The 23,463-nt window shown below is 39.4% G+C and overlaps 1 protein-coding gene across 27 annotated transcripts in view; it reads left to right on the top strand.

The window, feature by feature from the left end:
* ANKS1B (ankyrin repeat and sterile alpha motif domain containing 1B) overlaps positions 1 to 23,463 on the top strand; it is a 1,300,027-nt gene that overhangs the window by 934,232 nt on the left and 342,332 nt on the right. For all 27 annotated transcript variants that reach the window (XM_030938489.1, XM_030938491.1, XM_030938488.1 and 24 more), the window contains one exon: positions 2,529 to 2,627. In XM_030938489.1, the coding sequence (XP_030794349.1) occupies positions 2,529 to 2,627 (99 nt within the window). The remainder of the gene's footprint in view (positions 1 to 2,528; positions 2,628 to 23,463) is intronic.

Genomic DNA, 23,463 nt, shown 5'->3' with positions numbered 1-23,463 from the left:
AAGAGTAAAAGTCAGAATGGTATCACATATCTCGCTCATGTCATACTAGTCCATTTCTGGAAATAATAACACTTTCTCAAAGTGAAGTCATTTGTATTCTCAGCCATGCTCTGTTTTGTGCACTGAGTAATTTCTTGAGAGCAATATTTCCTAAGGCATGTTGCCAAGACTGGCTTTATTTGTTTTTCATTAGGCTTTTCATTATCATGCTGCTGAATACCTGGATCATTCTGCTTCCTCCGAGATGGCTGGTGTTGCTTAAGCATAGGAATGACACTATGAGTAGGTGGAATGTTTTTGTCCAGTGAATGCCCATTTTAAATCCCTAGCTGTGGCGCCATTCCAGCGACTTTAATCCTTCTAAGAACAGCCAGTTATCCATTTATAACATAGTCTGATATTATTAAGTTGTTTACATGCATCTATTCTGTCCCTGTCCAGGGAAAGACGTTAGTCTCACTTTGCACCCCACTAGGGCTGTTCTTCCTCCTTTATTATGGCAGGAAAAGGCATCAAGTTCCACTCACTGCCCAAGCCTTGAATCAGTATGTATTCCACATTTCTCCATCATTCCACATGTTCAATCTCCAAGTCAAACTTCCTGATAGTTTTCAAATCCACCTGCTTCTTTTTGCTCCTATGACTACTACATTAGTCTACGCCCACATTGCCTCTAGAGAACAACCGCAGTGGTCTTCATGCCCCAGAATCACCCTTTCCAATTCATTCTCCTTTGCTTTGAGTGTCTAATGGTACTCATCATTCTAAATAAATAGATATTCTGTCGTTTCTATTCTTGTGTTTTTGTGTTACACATAAGTAGGACAGAGTTTGATTTGTAAAAAAAAAATCGTGATCTGAATTCTTGAACTTCTATAGATGCCTCAATTTAAAGAGAAACTCTATCTTACAAACCGTGAAAGATTAAAATCTAGGGATAAAATGAACAATCTATAAACTTCTGCATTCAAATATTAATCACAGGTTTAAAATAACCATTGAAATCTGAGAATTTTAGTACTAACTGGTCCTTGGACATTGTGGGCTCAACTGTATCATTTTATAGGTAGGGAAACTGAGGCCCAGCCCCGGAAATCAAAATAATCTTTCTATATTTGAAATCTCAGCATGTAACACTTTTTCTTAAAAGCTGTCCATGGCTTCCCATTATGGTCAGGATGAAATCTGAAGCCCTCAGCATGGCATGCAATATCTGTATAGTCTGCCCTCTGCTTACTTGTCCAGCCTTACCATTTGCTCCTCTCTCCATATTATCCCAGAACATGATGCTTCCAAGTATACTACATTCCTTCTTACTCACAGGTCTTTGCACATAATTTCCCCATTGTCCTTCCTCTTTTAGGTGCTGTGCCCTAACCACCCATTTTTCCTGTATCTGGTTAGATGTCCTTTTCTCTGAAAAAATATCCTGGATTCCCTGTGGACTCCCAAGCAAGTGCCACCGTCATGGCACAGTCTCAGCATCCTACCTAACTGCCTTTGAACAGTCCCTTTCCATCACTGGACTGGAAGGAATAAAGGCAGTTGTGGGCAGGGCCCTGAGTCTTATTCATCGTTCTCGTTCTATCTTCATATCATGATCTGGTGTCTGGTATTCAATAATTTTTTTAACTTTTATTTTACGTTCAAGAGTACACGTGCAGTTTGTTACATAGGTAAACTTGTGTCATGGGGCTTTGTTGTACAGATTGTTTCATCACCCAGGTATTAAGCCTAGTACTGATTCGTTATTTTTCCTGATCTTCTCCCTCCTCCATCCTCCACCCTCCAAAAGGTCCCAGCATGTATTTTTCCCCTCAACGTCCATGTGTTCTCATCATTTAGCTCCCACTTATAAGCGAGAATGTGTGGTGTTTGGTTTTCTGTTCCTGCATTAGTTTGCTAAGGTTAATGATCTCCAGCTCCATCCATGTCCCTGCAAAGGACATGATCTCATTCTTTTCTATGGCTGCACAGTATTCCATAGTGTATGTTTGCCACATTTTCTTTATCCAGTCTGTCACTGATGGGCATTTGGGTTGATTCTATGTGTTTGCTATTGTGATTCAATATTTTGAAATTAAGTATTAATTCTCACTTTTAACCTGCCTAATATATGTCAATTTTTCTATCAGCCCTCCTCACAAAATCTGTTGTCAAGGGGGGAAAATGATTCATTCACATCAATGTGTAAGTCACTGATAATCCTAAATGGCAACTCTCACTAGAAGCATTCACATTTTTACAGAAACAAAGTTTGAAGTCACAGGAATGAATCTCCAATGCAGATAACCGAACGTGGACGTAAGCCACGATAGATATTTGTGAGGGGAGGAAAGCTTTCTCCTAGCCTTCACATCAGTTACAAGGTGACCAACTCTGCCCTCACCATCACGGAAGAATGACTCTATGTCTTTGTTCATAAAAATCAGGTCACTCGTTGGTTTTCTCTGTATTAAATAAATCCTTGTTATTTATCCACAGTGTAAATACTTGATTTAACTTGTAACATTTCTGTTTTGTTTCAGGGAAGCAATGTTATGGAAGATCAGGATTTGTTGGAAATTGGAATCCTTAATTCTGGGCACCGACAAAGAATTCTACAGGCAATCCAGCTCCTTCCAAAGGTGAGCAATGCTTTTGTTGCCCTAGTCCTGTGAACAGTTCCCAGTGATTTTGAGGCCAGGCATGCAAGGAGTGTTTGTATTTAGTACAATATTTCTACATATTGATGCAACCTCAAGAGCAGGTCTTCTTAGGTCCAACTGCACATTCAGACTTATGAGACTACTATGGGCCACACTTGGCTTGAGGTTTTATTGTTTTTTTGTTTTGAGACAAGGTCTCTCTCTGTCACCCAGGCTGGTGTGCAATGATATGATCTTGGCTCACTGCAACTTCCACCTCCCAGGTCAAGCAATTCTCCTGCTTCATCTTCCTGAGTAGCTGGGGTTACGGGTGCATGCCACCACGCCTGGCTGATCTGTCTTTTTTGTTGTTGTTGTTGTTGTTTGTTTTTTTTTTTTTTTTTTTTGTATTTTTAGTAGAGATGGGATTTTGCCATGTTGGCCAGGCTGGTCTTGAACTCCTGACTTCAGATGATCCACCCACCTCAGCCTCCGAGACTTCTGGGATTACAGGCATGAGCACTTAGCTTGAGATTTACCTAGAAAAATGTAATACAGAAAACACTGCTGGCCATCAGAGAAAGCTTCAGATTTTCTCTTCAGTGAGAGTCCTAATATCAGTACAAATATCAGTTCTGGCCCCCCAGGTGGCAGCTCAGGTTCAAGAAGACTAGATTCATATTGGGTGGGTACAGGAATGGCCCTGGCTCCAAAGCCTCCTGCCCCATAAGAGGCAATATCTCCTGTAACAACTCCATAGACTTATCCTCTGTGGCCCCTACAAGGGACCTGACTAATTACAAGAGTCATTACTCAGGGAAGTCTAAAGTATCACATCCCCATCATGTATTTATAGTTCATGTATAGGCCCTCCTAGTCCAGATGCAATTTACCAACCAGGCATCATTTTTACTGTAAGCAATGTGTTACCTAGCAACAGAGTTGACCTCCTGTTTCCAGATAAGGTGTCAAAGTCGCCTAAAGTAAGAGGCAAAATGTGAGCATGAATCTTTCAGATATGTGGGATTTTAATTGATAAGGAAAGGAAAATGCATTTCAGGTCTATGGCCATACCAACCTAAACATGCCCGATCTCGTCTGATCTCAGAAGCTAAGCAGGTTTGGGTCTGGTTAGTACTTGGATGGGAAAAGGCATTTCAGGAGACCCCAGGAACCATATAAAAACAAATATGATTCAGACAACAAATTGCTGGAAGTATTATGGAAATAGACATTTAAAATCCAATGGGATTTGCACAACAATGCAAATGTACTTTATGCCACTGAACCATACACCTAAAAATGGTGATGATGGTAAGTTTTATGTTATGTGTATTTCATAACATATTCACACAATTCAAAAAATAATTTTAAAAAGAGGAAGAAAATTCAAGGTGATTAAAACAATTGAGGAGTGTGTAGTCAGAGATAAAGCAGAAAAAGTAGGTTGGGTCAGTGTGTGTCAGGCTGAGGAATTTGAAATGTATTCTGTAGGCACTGGGGAATGGACATGACTGGACTACTTTAGGCCAATTAATTCTGGAGGCAGTGTACAAGTGGGATTAGAAGGAGGGAAAGTTGAAGTTGGGTCATCTGTTTGCAAAAAGACTGTGGGGCAGATTTGAGGCAGGTGGTAGATGAACTATAATAGAGGCACCTGGATATTTGAGCTTGTCCTCTTGTTCTTTCTAGAGAGGCTATACTTTCTCCTTCCCAGAGTGGGAAAAGTAAATATTAAACACTATTTCCAAGGAAATTATCTGATGAAATTTCCCAACTGACAGTGAATTGAATTTCTACTGATAAGACACTTACTCCTTTTGCAAATTCACTGAGCCAAATATACAAAGGAGTTTAATCACATAATTTTCTGCACTAAATGGAAAAGAATAAAACATCCTTAGAACCAATTCTGGAAGTAATTCCTATGAGCATATTGTTCACCTCTCTGCTTGTGTATGTTTACTTAAAATATTACCTTCTCAGCAAGTTTTGGTCTCACTTTCAGCAACGGCTTCTGTACTGCTGTATCTCTAGCACCTAGCACAGTGCCTGGTTCATAAAAATAGATAAGCACTCAATTAATCAATGAATGACTACCTGCTTTGTCGCATGCTGCCCTTCATTTAAAGTTCAACTCAGATATTATCATATCATATCACTTAATTTGTGCAACTTCCTTCAAAATGGAACCACTCCTTACCATCTAAGTAATTATCAACCTAGTCCTCACCAACTGCCTCTATCTAGATGAACTACCACAGTGCATTCTAATCTGTCATCCTTAGTTAGACTACATAAATCAAGTTCTCATTGGTCTCCTCCAGCCTGGACCATTCACATATGTCTAACCTCTGTCCAGGTTACCTTCTTACCCCTCTATAATTGAATTTCTATACAGTATCTGGAATGATCCTTCTAAAATATAAATCACATCATGCTATACCCTGCTTCAATTCCCCAGTGAATTTTCTTCCCGCTTAGAATAAAGTCTTTGTCCTGTCCTACAAAGGTCCTACTACCTGGAAAGTCCTTCCTTCAGAACTTCATACACTTGCTCCTATACATTGTCAGATCTCTACTCGGATGTGACATCTTCACAGGGGCCTTCGTGAACTAAAATTCACATCCTTCCCTTATCATCACTGTCCTTGCTATTGCTCTGCTTTATTTTTTCTTCATGCCACTTAGAGTGAGCTGAATTTATATTATTTATTTGCTTTTTTTCTTCATTATTTTCCATCTCACCCTCAGGAAGCAAGATCCATGAGGTCAGGGACCTTGACTGTCTTATTCTCTTTTCTATATATCCAGCCCCTAGAATAGCACCTGTCATGTAGTAGGTACTCAAGAAATACTTGTGGTATGAGAGAATACACTGACCCTCCCTTTCCTCTGAGATTTTATGGCCCTATGCTTGTTCCTATCAGAAGGTACTAACAACATTCAGCCACTTCTATGTTATAAACATCCTGAGGGAAGAGACAGTGCAACATCCTTGAATTTCCCATGATGCTTAACCCAGTTCATGGACATTCTTTTAAGAATGAATGAGTGAGTGATTGAGTGAATGAATATTTTCCTCACATGTCATTCAAATGTGTATTTTTAATCAGAGCACCTCAATTTTAAGATATACCTATAATCCTGTACACACCATTTGATAATGCAGAACGAGATAAACTGAACCTAGAATTATTTGGAGAATAAATGAAGTGTTTATTTCTAATACAGAATATTATTCTCATTAGAGAAAATAATATAATAGAAACAATACAAAATTAAGCTTCTATCGAGAGGCTGATGGAAGAGCTTACTATGCACACAAATTAGTAAAGTATATAAAAACATCCAGATGCACGTTCAGCAGCACAAACAGAGTGTTATAATGCCACAAATTGATGCTTTGCCTTCTTAGGTAATGCACCCAATCTTCAGATGGTTAATAGTGTCATTTTATTGCCAGCTCATTCATCTGCATTCACTTTAACTTTGCACTGCCAGAAAATGGACAAAATGTCTCTTCATTTTGTTTATGCAATTTCAGTCTTCAGAATAAATTGTATTCTTTATCTGTCATGAGAAGAAATATTCCATGATTGCTACCTGGGATTCTTTAATTAACATATTGTGGTGTGGAATTAGTGAGATTGTTCCTAAACAGAGAAAAGGTGCTTTGCTCAGTACAATCTTGATGTGTTAGCACACTTCAAAGCATATTTTTTGAGCTTTGTTTGTATTTGTTGCATCAAGCTTCAAAGAAAAAAGTGTATTCCTTTTGTAAGAATAGCCGTTTTGTAATATGTCTTTTTTAATACCGAAATATTCACCAAAGCAAAGATTTACATCTTCTCAAGTACATTTGATACATTCAACACATAGAATCATCTTTCTCGCCATCTTTTGCAATGCCTGACCTTTTGTAAAGCTTAATTACCCATTTTCACCCAGCGTCTACTTCCCTCACCAACCCCAACTCTGTCTTTTCTCAGCTCTGAAAGCTTTCCTGGACTTCTTGAAGATCAAATTTCACCTTTTTCCCTTTTTATAAAAGGAAACAAACCCAAAGTTCCAAGAGAAAATAGCTTTTTTTCTACTGTCCTGGAAATGTTAAGTGTATTGTGTTTTTTCTGTCTCTTTGGACACAGGGATATTACCTGATTACTTGTTTTCAACATATAACTTAGTTTTTTCCAGATAAGAATTGTATGTGGCCAAGTCTTTGGATAATCCTCTAATACATTTTCCTTTTTAAAAAGGCATAAACACTTTTGTCCTTTGATAATGTAACACCTGAAGGTCAGGCATCCAAAGGATTTTCATTTTAAAGGTTTGCAGGACTTTGTATCAAGGCTCATATTGCATCTGCTCTCTTCATATCCCTCATCCTGAGTTGACAGTGTATTTCAACACATAAGCAACTTTTATATTGTATGCTCACTCTGTTTTTCAGTATTTCCTCTTCTAATGTTTTCCAATTTTATAATACCTTTTGGAAATACTTAGTAGTTGTCTATACTCAGTGTCTCCCCGTTTCCTTTGTTCCACTAATCCCTCAACTGGCTTGAGTTGTTTCTCTGCTGCGACCCCCTACAACCAGTGCTAAGGTCACCAGTAAGCAGAAGAGCAGGAATTCTATAAGCCCTTTGTTATCTCCACCTTTATTTGACTTCAGCAGACTCTGATACTATTGACAATTACTGTTATCAACCAAACTGGGTTCATTTGCCTGCACACAATTGTAGCCAAACACTGAAGCGCTGAATTTTGTAGAGAGAAAGCTTTACTGCAAGGCGGCCAAGCAAGGAGGCAGAAGTCCAGCTCAAATCCGTTGCCCCGTACCAGCCTTAAAGCAGTATATTTAAGAGAGATTTTGGGGGAGGGGCTTCAGGGTTGGTTACTGATTGGCAGAAAGGAATGGGAAGTTTTGAAAGTCCCTTGAACGTGCGCAGTCGTCCCTTCGTGCTTTTCCGTGGGTTGCCTTTGCAAATTCATGGGGAACTGGTCTGAAACATGACGTGGAAATTCAGGCTGTGACATCAAAACGTCATCCTTCAGGGGAGCAAGTCTATTCTGTGCTATTCTGAGTCCAGTCAGCCTTATTGATTCCAGCCGGTTTCAGCCAGTCAGCCAGTTTTGTTGCAAGCAGAGTGAATTATAACAAGCTGTTTCTTCATCTGTCTTCTTGCAAGGCAAGCTCAAGGATTCTTGTTAACTCTAATGGGGCAAATTTTCACTATTTACATTGTCTTCTTTCGGCTTCCCTGATACCTCGTTACTCTCTGCATCTCTGCTGTTGTCTCTCTGCCTACTCATTCTCCTCGGTTAAATCCTGGAGTTCCTCAAAACTCAGACCCAAAAATATTTGATGACTAGTAAGTGTTGTTATCACAGGACTCTTGATCTTAGTACAATGTCTGGTATTCACTTTTGTTCATTGCTACTGTTACTTTACTATGCAACGAACACCTGAATTTTAGTGGCCCTTTACTTCTGAGTTCTGCTCAGTTTAACCAATATTTATTGGAGCTACATATATTTAATTTTTTTTTTTTCACTAAATGGCACTGAGAACCTCTGAATGAATGGATTAAATTACCCCCTTTTCTATGCTTAGTTTGAGGCTTTGGCCAAAAATATTTTTGCTGTTATTCCAATAGAAGATTTATATTCTATATTGTTAAAGAAAAAAGTTACCCCAAATTTTAGTGGCATATGACAACATTTATTATCTCCCAGTTTCGTGGGTCAGGAATCCAGGTACAGTGTGAGTGGATCCTCTGTCTCTGGATCTTTCAGAGAGCTACAGCTGTCTCAAGACTCAAGTCAAGAGGATCTACTTCCTAACTCACTCATTCAGGCTTTTAGGGATTTTCAGATTGAGGCCTCAGTGCCTCGCACACTGTTGGCTGAGGCCTCCCGTAGTTCCTTGTCACCCCATAGAGCATCTCACAACATGCTACTAGCTTCAACAGAATGAGCAAGTGAGAGGACAAGACAGTGCTAGCAAGATGGAAGTCACAGTCTTTTGCTACCTAATCACAGAAGTGACATCCCATCTTTTTGCCATCTTCTATTCATTACAATCAAGTCACCAGATTCAGTTCATACACAAAAGGAGGTGTTTACACAAGGGTGTAAATACCAGGAGGTGGGAACCATGGGGTAGGGCGGGCGGGGTGGGGGCACATCTTAGAAGTCTGCCAGATAAGGAGAATGGCGTGAACCCAGAGGGCAGAGCTTGTAGTGAGCCGAGATGGTGCCACTGCACTCCAGCCTGGGTGACAGAGTAGGACTCTGTCTCAAAAAAAAAAAAAAAAAAAAGAAGTTTGCCAGATACATTTTATGATGATCTACTTTACAGTCTAGTTTTAATTGTCCGCATTTGTAGTTAAAATGGAAGAACCCATCAAAAACTACAAGCAAAAAAAAACACCCTTTAATTTCCTTGGACCATTTCCTGGGACTGTGATGTTCACAATCTGATGGTTTAAGAGCCACCTTTGCTATTGCCACTCAAAAAAGAGGCACATGTCTCTGGTCTGTAGAGTTAGGTGTCATGTAGCATGATGTAAGATAATGCAGAAGTTAGGGACACTAGAGATTTGCAAATTGTACATAATCACTTCACAACCTGAACATCACTGATCTATGTGATATATACAAATCAGTAATCCCATAAAACAGCACAGTTTCTTAAAATGTATTTATTCTTCACTGTTGCCTCATTACTGAAAAGAGCATTTTCCCATATGTGTTAGGTCAGTGAGTCTACTAAACTCTATTAGACAAAACTTTAAGAATGTTAGCAAATAAAACAGGTTCTAATAAACTAACATAGCTAGAAAGTTACAAGTGGTCATTTAATTTTAGGCCTGAACAAAGAAAATAGATCAAAGCAACAGTTGACCCCCTCAAAATGGTATGAGCAGAGATGGTAGGGATTGAAAACTCAAACATTTTTAAAGAAAAGATAATATGGAATGGTAGAAACTGTGGTACACTGGAGAGTAGAAGTTCTGCCCCTCCTCACCCCCAGTGTGGTGTTTTTTTCATAAACACTTTGTTAACAAAACAAAGCATTGGGGGCCAGATTTGGTGATAGCTGTCACTCTGCTACCCCTATGTCATAGGCAAAGAGAATCACTCTAGAAATAACTCTTAATATGATAAGATCACAGATTATTTCAGCCTTAGAAAGGACTATTATGAATGTGACATTCTTTTAAAGAAGTTACACCTGAATTTTAAGGACCTTGAACAAACTAGAGTCTTTAAGAGAACAGAGACATTCTATGAAGAGAATTTTAAGGAACTTGAAAGAATCAGCATCTTCAAGAGAACAGAGTCATTCAAGAGAATAGTCATTCAAGAGAACAGAGTCATTCTCTGAAAGGCGCTAGTTCTTTCAAGGTCCTTAACGTTCAGATGTTTGTTAATTCTAGTCTTGATGGTTGACGCAGATGTGTGTAAACTTTAGCAGAAAAGTGTACAACCAATGTTATTTCTTTAAAAGTCTAGAAAGGAAGGTTCAGTCTTACTTCCCTGTCACTTAGAAAAATGATAGAAACTTGTTCCTATTTCTTCTGCTATTTTTCAGAAGGGCAATGACAAAATATAGCCCACAGGCACAGATGCTCTCATGGTACCTTTTGACAGGGCAACTTTTCATTCACCCATCCCATCACTCACTCTCCATCTACCCTCATTCTTTTCACTTGCATTTCTTTTTATTCTTTTTATTGCATGTCTTAAACTCACTGCCACCCAATGTTGGCCTACTGCCCAGTGGACATCAGTTAAAGATATGGTCAAAGAGAATCTCACACTCACATATGTGCACTGTTAGCATGGAGGTCCTAACCTAAAGTAAATACACGACGGGACCCAGTCTAACTGAGGGCATAGGTCCTATTTCCTATAGGTTCCTCAGTTCTATTTCCTATAGGTCCATTCCTTAGTAAGACAGGCTGTGGTATTCCCAGGGTTCTTATAAGCTCCAGTCAGTTCTGAAAATGTCTTGTGGTTGTTTTTTGTTTTTCTGTTTGTTTGTTTGTTCTTTGCTGGGGGTGCAAAACAGATATGCTCAGTGCTCAGGGGTTGGCAAACTTTTTCTGTAAAAAGCCATATCATAAATATTTTATACTCTGCAGGTCATATGTCCTATATTGTGGTTACTCAACCCTGTTGCAGAGTGAAAATAGCCATAGATGACTCAGAAATGAATGAGTGTGGCCGTGTTCCAAATAACTTTATTTACAAAAACAAGCAATAGACCAGGCTTAGACTGTCGGCATAGTTTACTGACCCGTAACTTATCAATAAATATCCAGCTTCCATACTTTTAAGAATCTTCTAAACAGGGAAGAACACAGATCAGAAATATAGCCTACTTTATCAGACTAGTGAAAGGCCCCAGGATGACCCAAGCCTCCTGATATCATCCCAAAGAAATGTGTAAAATAAACAGAGATGACACTGGCTGTATGTCTATTAGAAAAGGAATCAGCTCCTTTGGCCATTTTCATGGGACTGTATGCTATTCAGTGTTCAGCACTTATTTCAGTCAATAAACAGGTATTTATTGAATATGCTATACTCGCAGATCTGACACCAAAACTATGATTCTTACAGAGTTCTGTTTCTGTGCCACAAACTTTCCTTACTTTTTCTAATATTGTTTCATTAGCTTCTTATGCTTAGTCTATTTTATACATTGATATTCCCTAAAATTCAGCCTTAATTCTCTCATCTTCTTCCTTCCCTTACCCTCCTGAGGCGCCTTCTTTTGCCTGCATAGCTTCTGCTCTCACCTTCATATGAGCAACTTTCAACCCTCGTCTGGGTTTGGAGCTCTTTCTGCCTTCAGAACACCTATATCTGAACACAGCTGAAGTCCATTTCTTTTAAAAAACCCAGCCTCCATTCTATTATATTAATTGTTATTCATTTATTCTGAAAATAACTGTGAGTGCCTACTGTCTACCAGTCATTTCCCTTAGCACTAGGGTTACAGTAATGAGTAATATAGATGAAGCCCTTGCCCTCACCAAATGTGTATTCTAATGAGAAAAATTTATTTTTATATAGAGATACCTTTGAAATAATTCATTATATATACATGCTATATTTTATAACATTACATATTATATTCATATTATATCATAACCTATTACATATAATATATATTTATATTACAAATTTATAGTATATATAATATAAAACATATATACTCTAATACATTTCTTTGTTGTATATTATATGATATGTTATACAATAATATAATAATTATATATAATATGTTATATAATTATGTGCAATAGACAAATGTCATTAAAAGACACAAGGTGCTGATAATATACTCAGAAAGAGCAGTTGACTTGCTGAGAGACTGTAAAAGATCACCTTTCTAAAAAAGAAATGGTTGGTGCCAATGGATAAGAAAGGAAGAAAGACTAATTGACATTAAGGTAAAGAAAACCCTAAGTTATTTGGGCTATATAAATGTTGAAGTGACAGCAAGTCTTTCAGATACTTTTTATTATTCCTTAGCCTGGCACACCGTATGATCAGGGTAATGAACTCTAGCCACTGTAACAGCTCCAAATTCTCAGTGGTTTAACACCGTTAAATTTATTTCTCAACATGCTAAGTCCAGTGTGGGTCAGGCAGCTCTCCTCCAACCAGTAATTCAGGGACCCTGGCTTCTTCGGATCCTTCCATCCTGGAGTTCTTTGTGGGCTGCCATGACAGCAGGGTAGAGAGGAACATAGAAGATCACTTGGGATGTTCTATTCCCATGACTGGAAATGCATCACTTACTTTAAGCTGCATTTGATTCACCAGGATTCAGGTTCATAGCCCTCATTAAACTGCAGAGTAGTCCAAGAAATATTATTTCTCTTCCTAGGAATATGTGATAGAATTCCTGAGAATCTAGTCATTCTGTGCCAGCAACATCATCTCTCCTTCTGTACCTTAACTGTCACCCTTCTTCCCATGGGTAACTCCTATTCATTCCTTAATACTTAAGCCTTGGAGAAATCTTTACAACATCTTCTCTCTGGGATAGATGATTTAACCCTTCTGTGTTCTCATTACACCTCATAAAAACCACCTATTGACTAATTTGTCTCTCACTCAAGATTAGGATCTTGGCCATGTTCATCTTCCTTTCCTGGGTATGGAGCACACAGATCGTGAACATAATAACACCCAGTTAATATTTATTAGACTGGACTGAACTAAACAAGAATGCAAATTAGAGGTCAGTTCCAAATGGGTCAGGTTGGGATGCCCAAAGATATTTCCAAACTGAGTGCCTTTATTTTTAAATGTTTTACAAATTGATAGGGCGTGTCCTTCATGCATGTAACCACGACAGCACTGGTAGCCTGCATTTCCTAGGGTGAGATTCATGCTTCCTGTTTACAAGTGATGACTAGTAACTAGTCTGTTCTATGGGGTCACATCGAGAGAAGGAATGGCCAATGTTCATGAAGCCCTCTGTACCCTTTGAAATGACAAAGCCCCCTATGTACAAAATGCAAAATAGCAATAACTGTATGGACTGGATAGATTTTTAAACAACTGCTGGGTGTGAGAGCGCACAATTCAATCTTACTTACCTGTACTCTGCTCCCAGGTTTTTGTGCAGTTTCACAAAGCAAGATGGCTACTACATTCTTCCCAAGCTAAAGAGGCAGAACTTTTTAGTGTTTTTTTTTTTAAAGAATTTGTCTTGGAATCATTTATTATGTAGACCACAGAGCTGAAATATCACTTTTACTCCTAATCTCCCTCTAATATTTACAGAGAAATGGGAAAGGAATTAGTCAGGAAAATAGGTTCTGATCTATTGCTATCCCCAGCAGCTGTCATCCTTCAACTCTGAGAAGTTCCCCCCCACCCCCATTTAATAAAGAACAGTGGCTCCCTTGGAGTTATCCTGCAGTCTGTAGTGAGGGAAATAGGGCTTTAAATATCTGAGCACTTTCCCTTCCTTACATAAATTCGTCAAAGAATAATCACAATTTAGAGCTGGAAGGGACCTTTGAATCTCCAGCTCATCATCTCACTGGAGTCGTTTCACAGGTGAGGAAACTAAGTCCCAGTCCTATTAATTGACTTGCCCCAAGGAAGATTACTTCTTGGTAACTGAACTGGAACTAAATCCCAGATATCTGTGCTCATGACAATTGCCTCCTGAGTGAATACTGTGCTGTATCAGAGACCCAAGGCTGTGAGTTGCTTGTGTGTTTGTGAAAGAATCCAAAAAGGGACAGGAAATGAAAGAACCAATTGACTAGAAGCAAGAACAGGGATCATTTATAAAATCAGCCTTCCTTTTACATTTCAGGCTTAAAAGGCAGTTTTTGCAGCCTCCATGGACCACTGAACTCCTTTCTCAAGGCTAGAAGGAAGGGTTGTGGCAGGAATCCAAGAGCTCTAGAAATACAGGAAAAAGACAAATATGGAAAAGAAGAAAGGCAGATATAGGCCATGTGAGCTGTCCAGCAGCCACCGAGGTCATTCACTTATTTATCCTTGAAGGTAGCCTGAGAGAAGCTTCACTGATAGCATACAGTGCTGTTTCCATAAGTAAAATAATCTTAATTTATTTTCCCTCTTAATCTGGGTAGAGAGGAAGGAAAAATAGGCAAGATGGAAGGTCATTCTCTAAGAGAAAGTGAAGACACATCTTTAGAGCATTAAACTCCAAGGAAATGACATTTTTATGGGATTAATCTAGGAAGCAGCATGATGGAATGAATGGTTGGGAACATGGTCAGACTATCCGAGTTTGAATCTTGGCTCCATTCTTTGCCTAATTGTCTGACCATGGGCCAGTTTCTACATCTTTCTGTGCCTGGTTCCTCACCTTTATAATGAGTGTAATGATTTCACCTACTCTATAGAATTAAATGGGTCAATATTTGTAAAGCACATAAAATGGAGCTTTCCAAAGCATATGTGCTATATTCGTGTCTATTAAATACACAAGGTTTGAAGCTGAACCAAGAAAAAAGGTCGGGTTCATTCGGCCCATTAATTGTATCTGAAAATTACTACTCCAGGCATAAACAGTAAGCAAAATATATCTCCTTTCATTTATTCATTCAATAGATATTTATAAACCACCTACTGCATGCCAGGCACTGTACTAGCTATTGAGAATTTGGTGTTGGGAAGCAAGACCTACAAGGTCACTGTCCTCGTGCAGCTTAAATTCTAGTGAGGGACCCCCCAAAAAAGAAGAAAAACTATGTAATTTCAGTTAATGATAAATGCTGTGGAGAATTATTAAGCAAGAAATGGACAGAAAATGATGGGAATTTGTGAATGCTATTTTAGGTGGATAAACTAGAATTCATACTGAGGTGGCTTAACTGAGGTTCTTAAACACCCCACTGTATTGTCTAAACACTGTACTTCAAAGCACCCTAAGGATACTAAGGGGATAATGAGATGAATAAGCTAAATAATCCACTTAAGGCATCTTTAAGGAATTTGCAATCTTGCAGGGCCTCAAAAAATAACTCTCTTGAGTTTTTAGTTAAATCTAATTTAATCCTAGTTTAGCCACCTACTGCTTGTGTCACCTTGGCCAAGTTACTTAAATTCTCTAATCCCAGTGTCCTTATCTATAAAATAATAGATAAGGAACCTATCACATTAGGTCATTGTGAGATATAAATACAAAAATGCATATGAAGTTTCTGACATTTAGAGGAACTCAATATTAGTTATGACCACTTGCATTTGTTCAATAAATTCTCCCTAGATTAACAAAAATCAATACATTTTTGATGTTGCTTTTGCCTGGAGCCAAGAAGTAACAGAAAAGAACTCAATTACTGACATAAGAGAGTCCGTGACTAAAAATGCCCGTGACTGCATTGCATAGTGAACATTCTACTCTCAGCTAGTGGATTTCTCACAATGCAGATTATTCATTTTCTAGATAAGTAACTGGCAAAACTTTCCAATTTGATTGTCATCTACTAAACTGATGATTTTGAAATATATTTAAAGTTTATTGTTTAGTCCATCAGAAGCTAGAAGATAAGGTATTTAAAGTCATAACTCATGCCTCCCTATTTAAGAGATGAAATGGGCAGAGCACGGTGGCTCATGCCTGTTATCCCAGCACTTTGGGAGGCCAAGTCGGGCAGATCACGAGGTCAGGAGTTCAAGACCACCCTGGTCAATATGGTGAAACCCCATCTCTACTAAAAATAGCAAAAGTAGCTAGGCATGGTGGCGGGCACCTGTAGTTTCAGCTACTTGGGAGCCTGAGGCAGGAGAATCACTTGAACCCAGGAGGCGGAGGTTGCAGTGAGCCGAGATCCCACCACTGTACTCCAGCCTGGGCAACAGAGTGAGACTCCTTCTGGAAAAAAAAAAAAAAAAAAACAGATAAAGTAAATAAGCCTAATACAGAGAAGTCTTCCTGCCTGCATCTCTTAGAAGCAATGCAGTCAGTTCCCAACACTGAGTGGGAATGGGAGAGAAGTTGGAAGAGGAGGAGAAATGAAGAGTATCTTAAATAGCAAGGACTCAATATAAATATACATAGTGTAGAATGGAATGGACGTGAACTGAGAAGCTGAGCAATCAGATCTTGACAGTGTAGTTCCATTTAGTTGCTAAAGGCATTGTGATTTTAGAGAAAAGCAGAACTGTGCATTTACACAAAAACTGTAAAACAGCATATTCACAATTTTGAATAAGGCATTGTCACCTGCCTTTACCATACAATTGAAATAAGTGCTAACTTAATTATGGAATAGAATTTGGCTATATTTCCTTTTTTTTTTTTTTGAGATGGAGTCTCGCTCTGTCGCCCAGGCTGGAGTGCAGTGACGTAATCTCTTGGCTCACTGCAAGCTCTACCCCCTGGGTTCACGCCATTCTCCTGCCTCAGCCTCCCAGGTAGCTGGGACTACAGGCGCCCGCCACCACGCCCAGCTAATTTTTGTATTTTTAGTAGAGACAAGGTTTCACCATGTTAGCCAGCATGGTCTTAATCGCCTGACCTCATGATCCGCCCCCCTCGGCCTCCCAAAGTGCTGGGATTACAGGAGTGAGCCACCACGCCCAGCCGAATTTGGGTATATTTCTTATTTTCAATTGATGGCATTCAAGCGAGATATTTCTGTTCAAGTTAAGTCTGCAAATGAATTGAGCATTTACTTACGTCCCAAGACACAGTACAAGGAGAAAAATAAGATGAAATTGCGCAGTATCTGCCTTCAAGAAGATTTTAGTCTAGCAAAGGAAATCAGACCAGTATCCAAGTGATCTTAATATAATACAAGTCAGAACATGAAACAGGCTATGATAGCAGTAAAAATACAAGTTTTGTATGTTAAGTGAAAGGGAAGGTATCTTCTGTTGAGGGAATCAGGAGTAGGTTCCTGGAGAAGGAGACAGATGAATCAAAAAGCCATTCCTATGTACCTTTAAAATTTCTCTGTTGTGGCTGGGCATGTTGGCTTATGCCTGTAATCCTAGCACTTTGGGAGGCCAAGGCAGGAGGATCACGTGAGGGAAGGACTTCCAGACAAGGCCGGGCAACATAGTGAGACCCTGTCTCTCAAAAAAAAAATTAAAAATTAGCCAGGCATGGTGGCACAAACCTATAGTCCTAGCTACTCAGGAAGATTGCTTAAGCTCAGCAGTTAGAGAGCAGAGAGCTATGATCCCACCACCGCACTCCAGTCTGGACAGCAGAATGAGACCCTGTATCTAAGAAAAAATAATACATAAGTCAAAGTTAAAAAAGAAAACTTCTTTGTTGTGGAAGTTTGTGATAACTCATGACACTCCAGGCAAAAAAGTGATCCAAAACATATGTTTAGCTAACAGGCAGATAGAGATGCTGTTTTTTCTCATTCGTAATAACCATCCTCTGGTTATTACAGCTGAAATACAACTAGGGCCATCAATCCAGCTATAAATTCCGTTCATCACTTTGTCCTTCAAGCTGTAATGAGACAAATATTTCGAACCCAAACAAATACCTCTAGTGAGCTTCAATGGAGCAGGCTAAACTAGTGCCATAATTACTATTCTTTCTTTCCTAAGCTAAGCACTGTTTCATTATGTGGTATTTCTTTATCGTTATTTGTGTGGGGGGTGCAGGAGGGGTGGTAATCAATGGGATTTTCAACTTCAAACCAGTAGTCCTTACACCTATCCTTTGGCTTTGGATTCTAGCCTGATGGTTGGTCTTCTGTGGACCCATAGTGAACACTCTACCTAAAGAATATGCATTCTCCAAGATGTTCCTCAGCGTGCCAGAAAGACATTCTGGGCCAAACCCCTATGTTAATAGCAATCACTTAAATAGAAGATTGCCTATGTGCCAGGCACTATTCTAAGTACTTCAGAGTAACTCAAAATTAACACATTTAAATCTCAAAATTAAATCCCTGTTTTGCAGGTGAAGAGATTAAAGCTCAAAAAAGTTAAGTAACTTGCCTAAGGTCACACCACTAGTAAGTGTCAGAGTCAGGATTGAAACTGGCCAGCCTGGCTCCAGAGTCTATGCCCTTAACTGCTTTCCTCTGCTTCCTATTACTGGAGTGCCCCATCTCTGTGCTCTGTGGAATCACCCATCAATATGCTCATCTTGGGGAAAAAATGACTGGCCATTTTTACTATCTCACACAAGTCTATGGCTTTCTATTTTAGTAAGTAGACATTCAGCTTTTTCTTTTTTTAAAGTTAATAGATAACTACTGCCCTTATCAAAGGAAATGAGTACCCAAGAAACTGCCAGATTCGTCTTTCATGTCTTCAAGAGGAAATACATTTTAGCTTTATTTGTCATACCATGAATTCATGAAGGTATAAGTGCTAAATGGATACACTTTAAATCATTTATAAGGTTATAATTTATGAATCACAGAGTCCTGACAGGTTAAAAGCTTTTCCTTCAATGCATTATATTAGTTTTAACCCTCAACCCCTTCTTTATTTGGAAGCAACTGCTTGGTGGCAAAGGATTGTATTTACAATTTTCTAAATACTAAGAGGTAAATGTATTATAAGAAAGTTTTGAATGTGAAATTTTCCCCACAGATATACAAGAGATTATTTCAGTAAATGTAGAGAGATCCATTTCCCTGCCTGTCACCTCTGGGACTCAATTACATTATCATGCACTTCAGCCAGATCGCTTTTCCTAGTGCCACGTGATATAGACATAAAGGAACAATTACCTTGTGTCCCGAGACCCAGCAGACTCAGAGGTAGATGAAAGGAAGCTAGAGCAACTCCAGAGGCATAACGTCTGCAAACACTCACATGGCTATGCACAGACATTCACTAGCAAATTGCTCATTGTCCATCCATTCAATCAGACTGTCCATTCATTTCAGCTCTATGCTAAGTCTAGAGATGGAAATGGAAATGTGGAGAAGAATTGGTCCCTGCCTCAAGGAGTTCTGCCTGCATTTTAGACAGAGATAGATATGTCAAAAACTAGAATACTATGTGGAAAATGCTACAAGAGGAGAGAAGAGCTAAATGCATGGGCATCAGGGAAGGCTTTTTGGACAGGTGGATGATGCTTGAACTGAATCTCAAAGAATGTACAGGTGTTTTTAGCCAACTGGGAGATTGAAGGAGTCACTTCAGACAGAGGGTGCCGCCTATACCTGCTAGGACTAGGACTAGGGACAATAAGGAGAAATGGATGTCCATATTCATCCTCTGTTTCTCTCTCTCTCTCTCTCTCTCTCTCTCTCTCTCTCTCTCTCTGCCCCCCACCTCCATCCCCCCCCCCGGACAAACGTGTACACACAAACACACATACAATCACTTCCTTCCCCATATATTAACCCCAAGAGAAACTGTAAAAGAAACTCCCCCAAATGTCTCCAATCCACTCTAGCATTTTTTCTTTTCTAGAACTTACAAAAACTGGCATTTATCTTTGTATACAGTCATATGCCATATAACAACATTTGGGTCAATAATGGACCACATATATAAGCGGTCCCATAAGATTATAATGGAGCTGAAAATTTTCCATCACCTAGTGATTTATGTTAATTTGCCTATAGTTTTCAGTACAATAACATGCTGGTCAAGTTTATAGACTAGGAGCAATAGCCTAGGTGGGTAGCAGGTGATATCTAGATTTGCGTAAGTACACTATATGATGTTCGCACGATGACAAAATCACCTAAGGATGCATTCTGATGTATCCCTGTGGTTAAGTGACACAGAACTTTATTTGTGTGTATTTCAAATGTATACCCAAGGAAATTACATATTCCTGGAAGGTAGGAACTTTATTCCCTTTGGCATTTATATAATATCTAGGATGATGTTATATATATGATGCACTGTAGTGCCTAAAAATTCTTATTGAATTAAATAAATAATAACTACTAAAACAATCGTAAGAGTGACTCTACTGGGGATTCCCGTAAATAGAGCTGAATATTCTTAGTCACTCCATTGTCTGAGATAATTAGAAATTCTGGACTGACAAATACATACACACACACACACACACACACACACACACACACACACACACATATACAACAGACTATGAGGCTGGAAACATTTTCCTAAGGATCAAGCTATTTTTTGTTGTGACTGCTGTTCTCACTCCAATGGTAGTGGAATAGTTTTTAGATTATCCCTTAACTATAAATATAAAAGGGGTTTTCAGGAAATCCAACCAGGGCTTCAAAATAGGATAACAGCAACAATCATAGAGCAACACTTCTCTGCATATTCTAGGCCTTACTGAAATTCCTCCTAATGATTCATTCAAAGTGTCTCCTGTGACATGTGCACACGAGACATCTGCCCTTTTCTGTCTCTCTTGCTCTAGCCTATTATGGTGATGCCTTCTGTCACCAAGGCTTGAGACAGTGCCACCAGGACCTACCAAAAGTGATCTCAGTCCTGTTCATACTCACTGAAGGTGCCAAATCTGCCACTAATGAATGCCAAGGGCTGCTTCAGAGCTGCAGGTGCCCAATGTGTCAAGGGTACTGATGTCTGTGTCTCTGGCTATGATACCCATTGTCTTCCCATCAAGGATACTTTAGCCAATGCCAACTGAATGTTCTGCCAGTGCCACTGAAGCTTGCCAACGTGGCCATCATTGCCAACTGCTGGTGTCCAGTGTTGAGGGCACCAATATCTGCAATATGGCACCATCTCTTCTTGCTGACAAAGTTGCTGGTGCCAATTCTGCCGACTCCTTTTGTTCTCAATGTCCCAAAAATGTTTCATGATACAGCTATTTAATTGAAACCTCTTCATCTTAAGGGATGGTCCATAGGAGACTGGCCAGGGCACAGTGAGAGTGCCAGATTTTAAATTCATTCAGAATCACCCATTCTCTCTGATACTCATCTATTATTCCTTGAATCTCTGAGCAGAGTCTTTCCAGGCCCCTGGAATCCTCATTGAGCACAGACTGCTACAAGCCTGTCCCTGCCAGTCACCCATACATTCCCACACATGATGAATGAATACAGTACTCTTCAAGCTGAGACCCATGCCACACAGCTGCAACCATCAAACTGACAGATTCCTGATCCATGTTTTAGAACAAGGATGATTTTATTTTGTGTTTCAGGAAATTATGCTGGTCTACCATCAAGATACCCAGAATCTGACTACTTCTTGCTGCCTTTACTTTAGTACTTTGTCCAAGCCACTAGCCCCTTCCTTCTGGATTACTGCCACAGCCTCTGAAAAGACCTCCCTATTAGCTTTACTCAACACAGCAGTCAAAGTGATTCTGCTGAAATGTAAGCCAGGTCATGTCCCAAGTCTACTCAAATGCATACACTGACTCCCCATTTCCCTCAGATTGAAAGCCAATCCTTGCCATGTCTTATGAGCCCTCACTTATCTGGTCTCTGGTTCCCTCTCTTCTCTGTGCCCACACACTGCTCCAACGCCATTGGTCTCCTTGTCATTTCTTGAACATACGCTGGACCCTCCTTCCTGAGGGCCTTTGCTCTACTTGTTCCCTCTACTTGAAATCTTCACCCTCAACACAGCCAATCCACCATCTTTATTTTTCATTTTTTTATTTTTTGAGACAGAGTTTTGCTTTGTCGCCCAGGTTGGAGTGCAGTGGCACAATCTTAACGCACTGCAACCTCCACCTCCTGGGTTCAAGCAATTCTTGTGCCTCAACCTCCTGAGTAGCTGGGATTACAGGCACATACCACCATGCCTGGCTGGTTTTTTGTATTTTAGTAGAGATGGGGTTTCACCATGTTGCCCAGACTGGTCTCAAACTCCTGAACTCAGGCAGTCCTCCCTCCTCAGCCTCCCACAGCTTTGGGATTACAGGTGTGAGTCACTGCACCAAGCCAATCCATTGTCTTTAAATATTTATCCAAATCTCTTCTGAATGAAACTTCCCCTAACCACGCTATTTAATACTGCACCTGCCACACCATACATACACTCCAGTACTACCAGTACCCCCCACACTGTACTTTCTCTTTTTTCACAGCACTTATCACCTTCTAACAGACTATATACTTTATTTATTATGCTTACTAATTATTATCTGTCTTCCCCACTTATAAGATGAACTCCACAAGGACTGGCACCTTCATATGTTTTGTTCACTGACACATCCAGAACAGTACTTAGAATAGAGCAAACATACTCTTAGTATTTATTGAGTAAATGAGTGCATGGATGGATGGATGGATGGATGGATGGATGGATGGATGGATGGATGGAATGGATGGTAGGTCCTCATTTTTGTAACTCCCTAAGTGAATGTGAGTATACTCATGTTTGACCACCATGTGAATGATATGTTTTGTACTGCTCTCCCCAGGTAGAACATAAGTTATTCATTTGTACACTGCTAACTCTGGTTGTGTGGTACATTTATCTGTTTGAAGTACTTCTGTGGATGATGTTATTATGCACATGCCTGGAGGCTCTGAGAAAGGACATGGTTTTTAAATATCAAATAAATAGAATTGACACTCAGGGCATTCATTACCTTCTGAAGACTCAAGTTTGGGGAAATTATTTTAGTTGAGACTAAAAATATGCAAATGATATTCTTGATTAATAGTAGCATTTCAAGTTTCTGTTTGAAGAGCAAAGCAGTGTACTATATAACCACCAAATAACTGCATGAATATCAGAAAACATGTACTGTCAGAGAAAAAAAGAGACCCCCTCTCTTTTTTCTAAACATAGTTCACATCACTGGTAGAGCTTGTGAATGCTAGTGAACATTGTTCAGCGCCTATTCTAGTTGCAGTAAATCCTCTGTTCATCTTTAATCTGAACTCTTGCTTCATAAAAAAGCTTTGCAACAAGGAAATATATCAAAACAAATAGCGATGGTTAACAAAGGGCTCTAGGGTCAACATTACCTCAACAAGAATTTTAGAAATGAAAAGATGGCAAAAACGTTTCCTTTTATTAAATTTTTAAAAACACCTCTTTTACCCAAAGCTTCAGGGAGAGGTACAATAAAACCATTCAATAAAGTAATTCAACATCAAGGACTATGTTATATGTCTACTGTGTTATGACTCTACTGGTCTTTTCATCTGCATCCCACACAGATCCTACATGGCAGATAGCATTTCTCAAGTGCTGCTACAGATAGAGTTAATCTCCCTGGGCACAGAGGAAGCTAAAAAGACCAGTGCCTGACTAGTAGCTCACACACACTGCTTGAAATAAGACAGAGAGATTGTTTTGTAGTTGTTGCTGTAGTGGTTGTCTTTTTTCCCAAGGATGCTTTATAGAACTTGGCTATGTTGGCAACTTAACTCCTTTAACTTGAGTCTTCCCAGTGCCTTTG

The sequence above is a fragment of the Rhinopithecus roxellana genome, chromosome 10 (genome assembly GCF_007565055.1).
Source record: "Rhinopithecus roxellana isolate Shanxi Qingling chromosome 10, ASM756505v1, whole genome shotgun sequence".
NCBI lineage: Eukaryota > Metazoa > Chordata > Mammalia > Primates > Cercopithecidae > Rhinopithecus > Rhinopithecus roxellana.
Note: the sequence above shows the minus strand (reverse complement) of the source record. Positions and strands in the feature narration are given on the sequence as shown.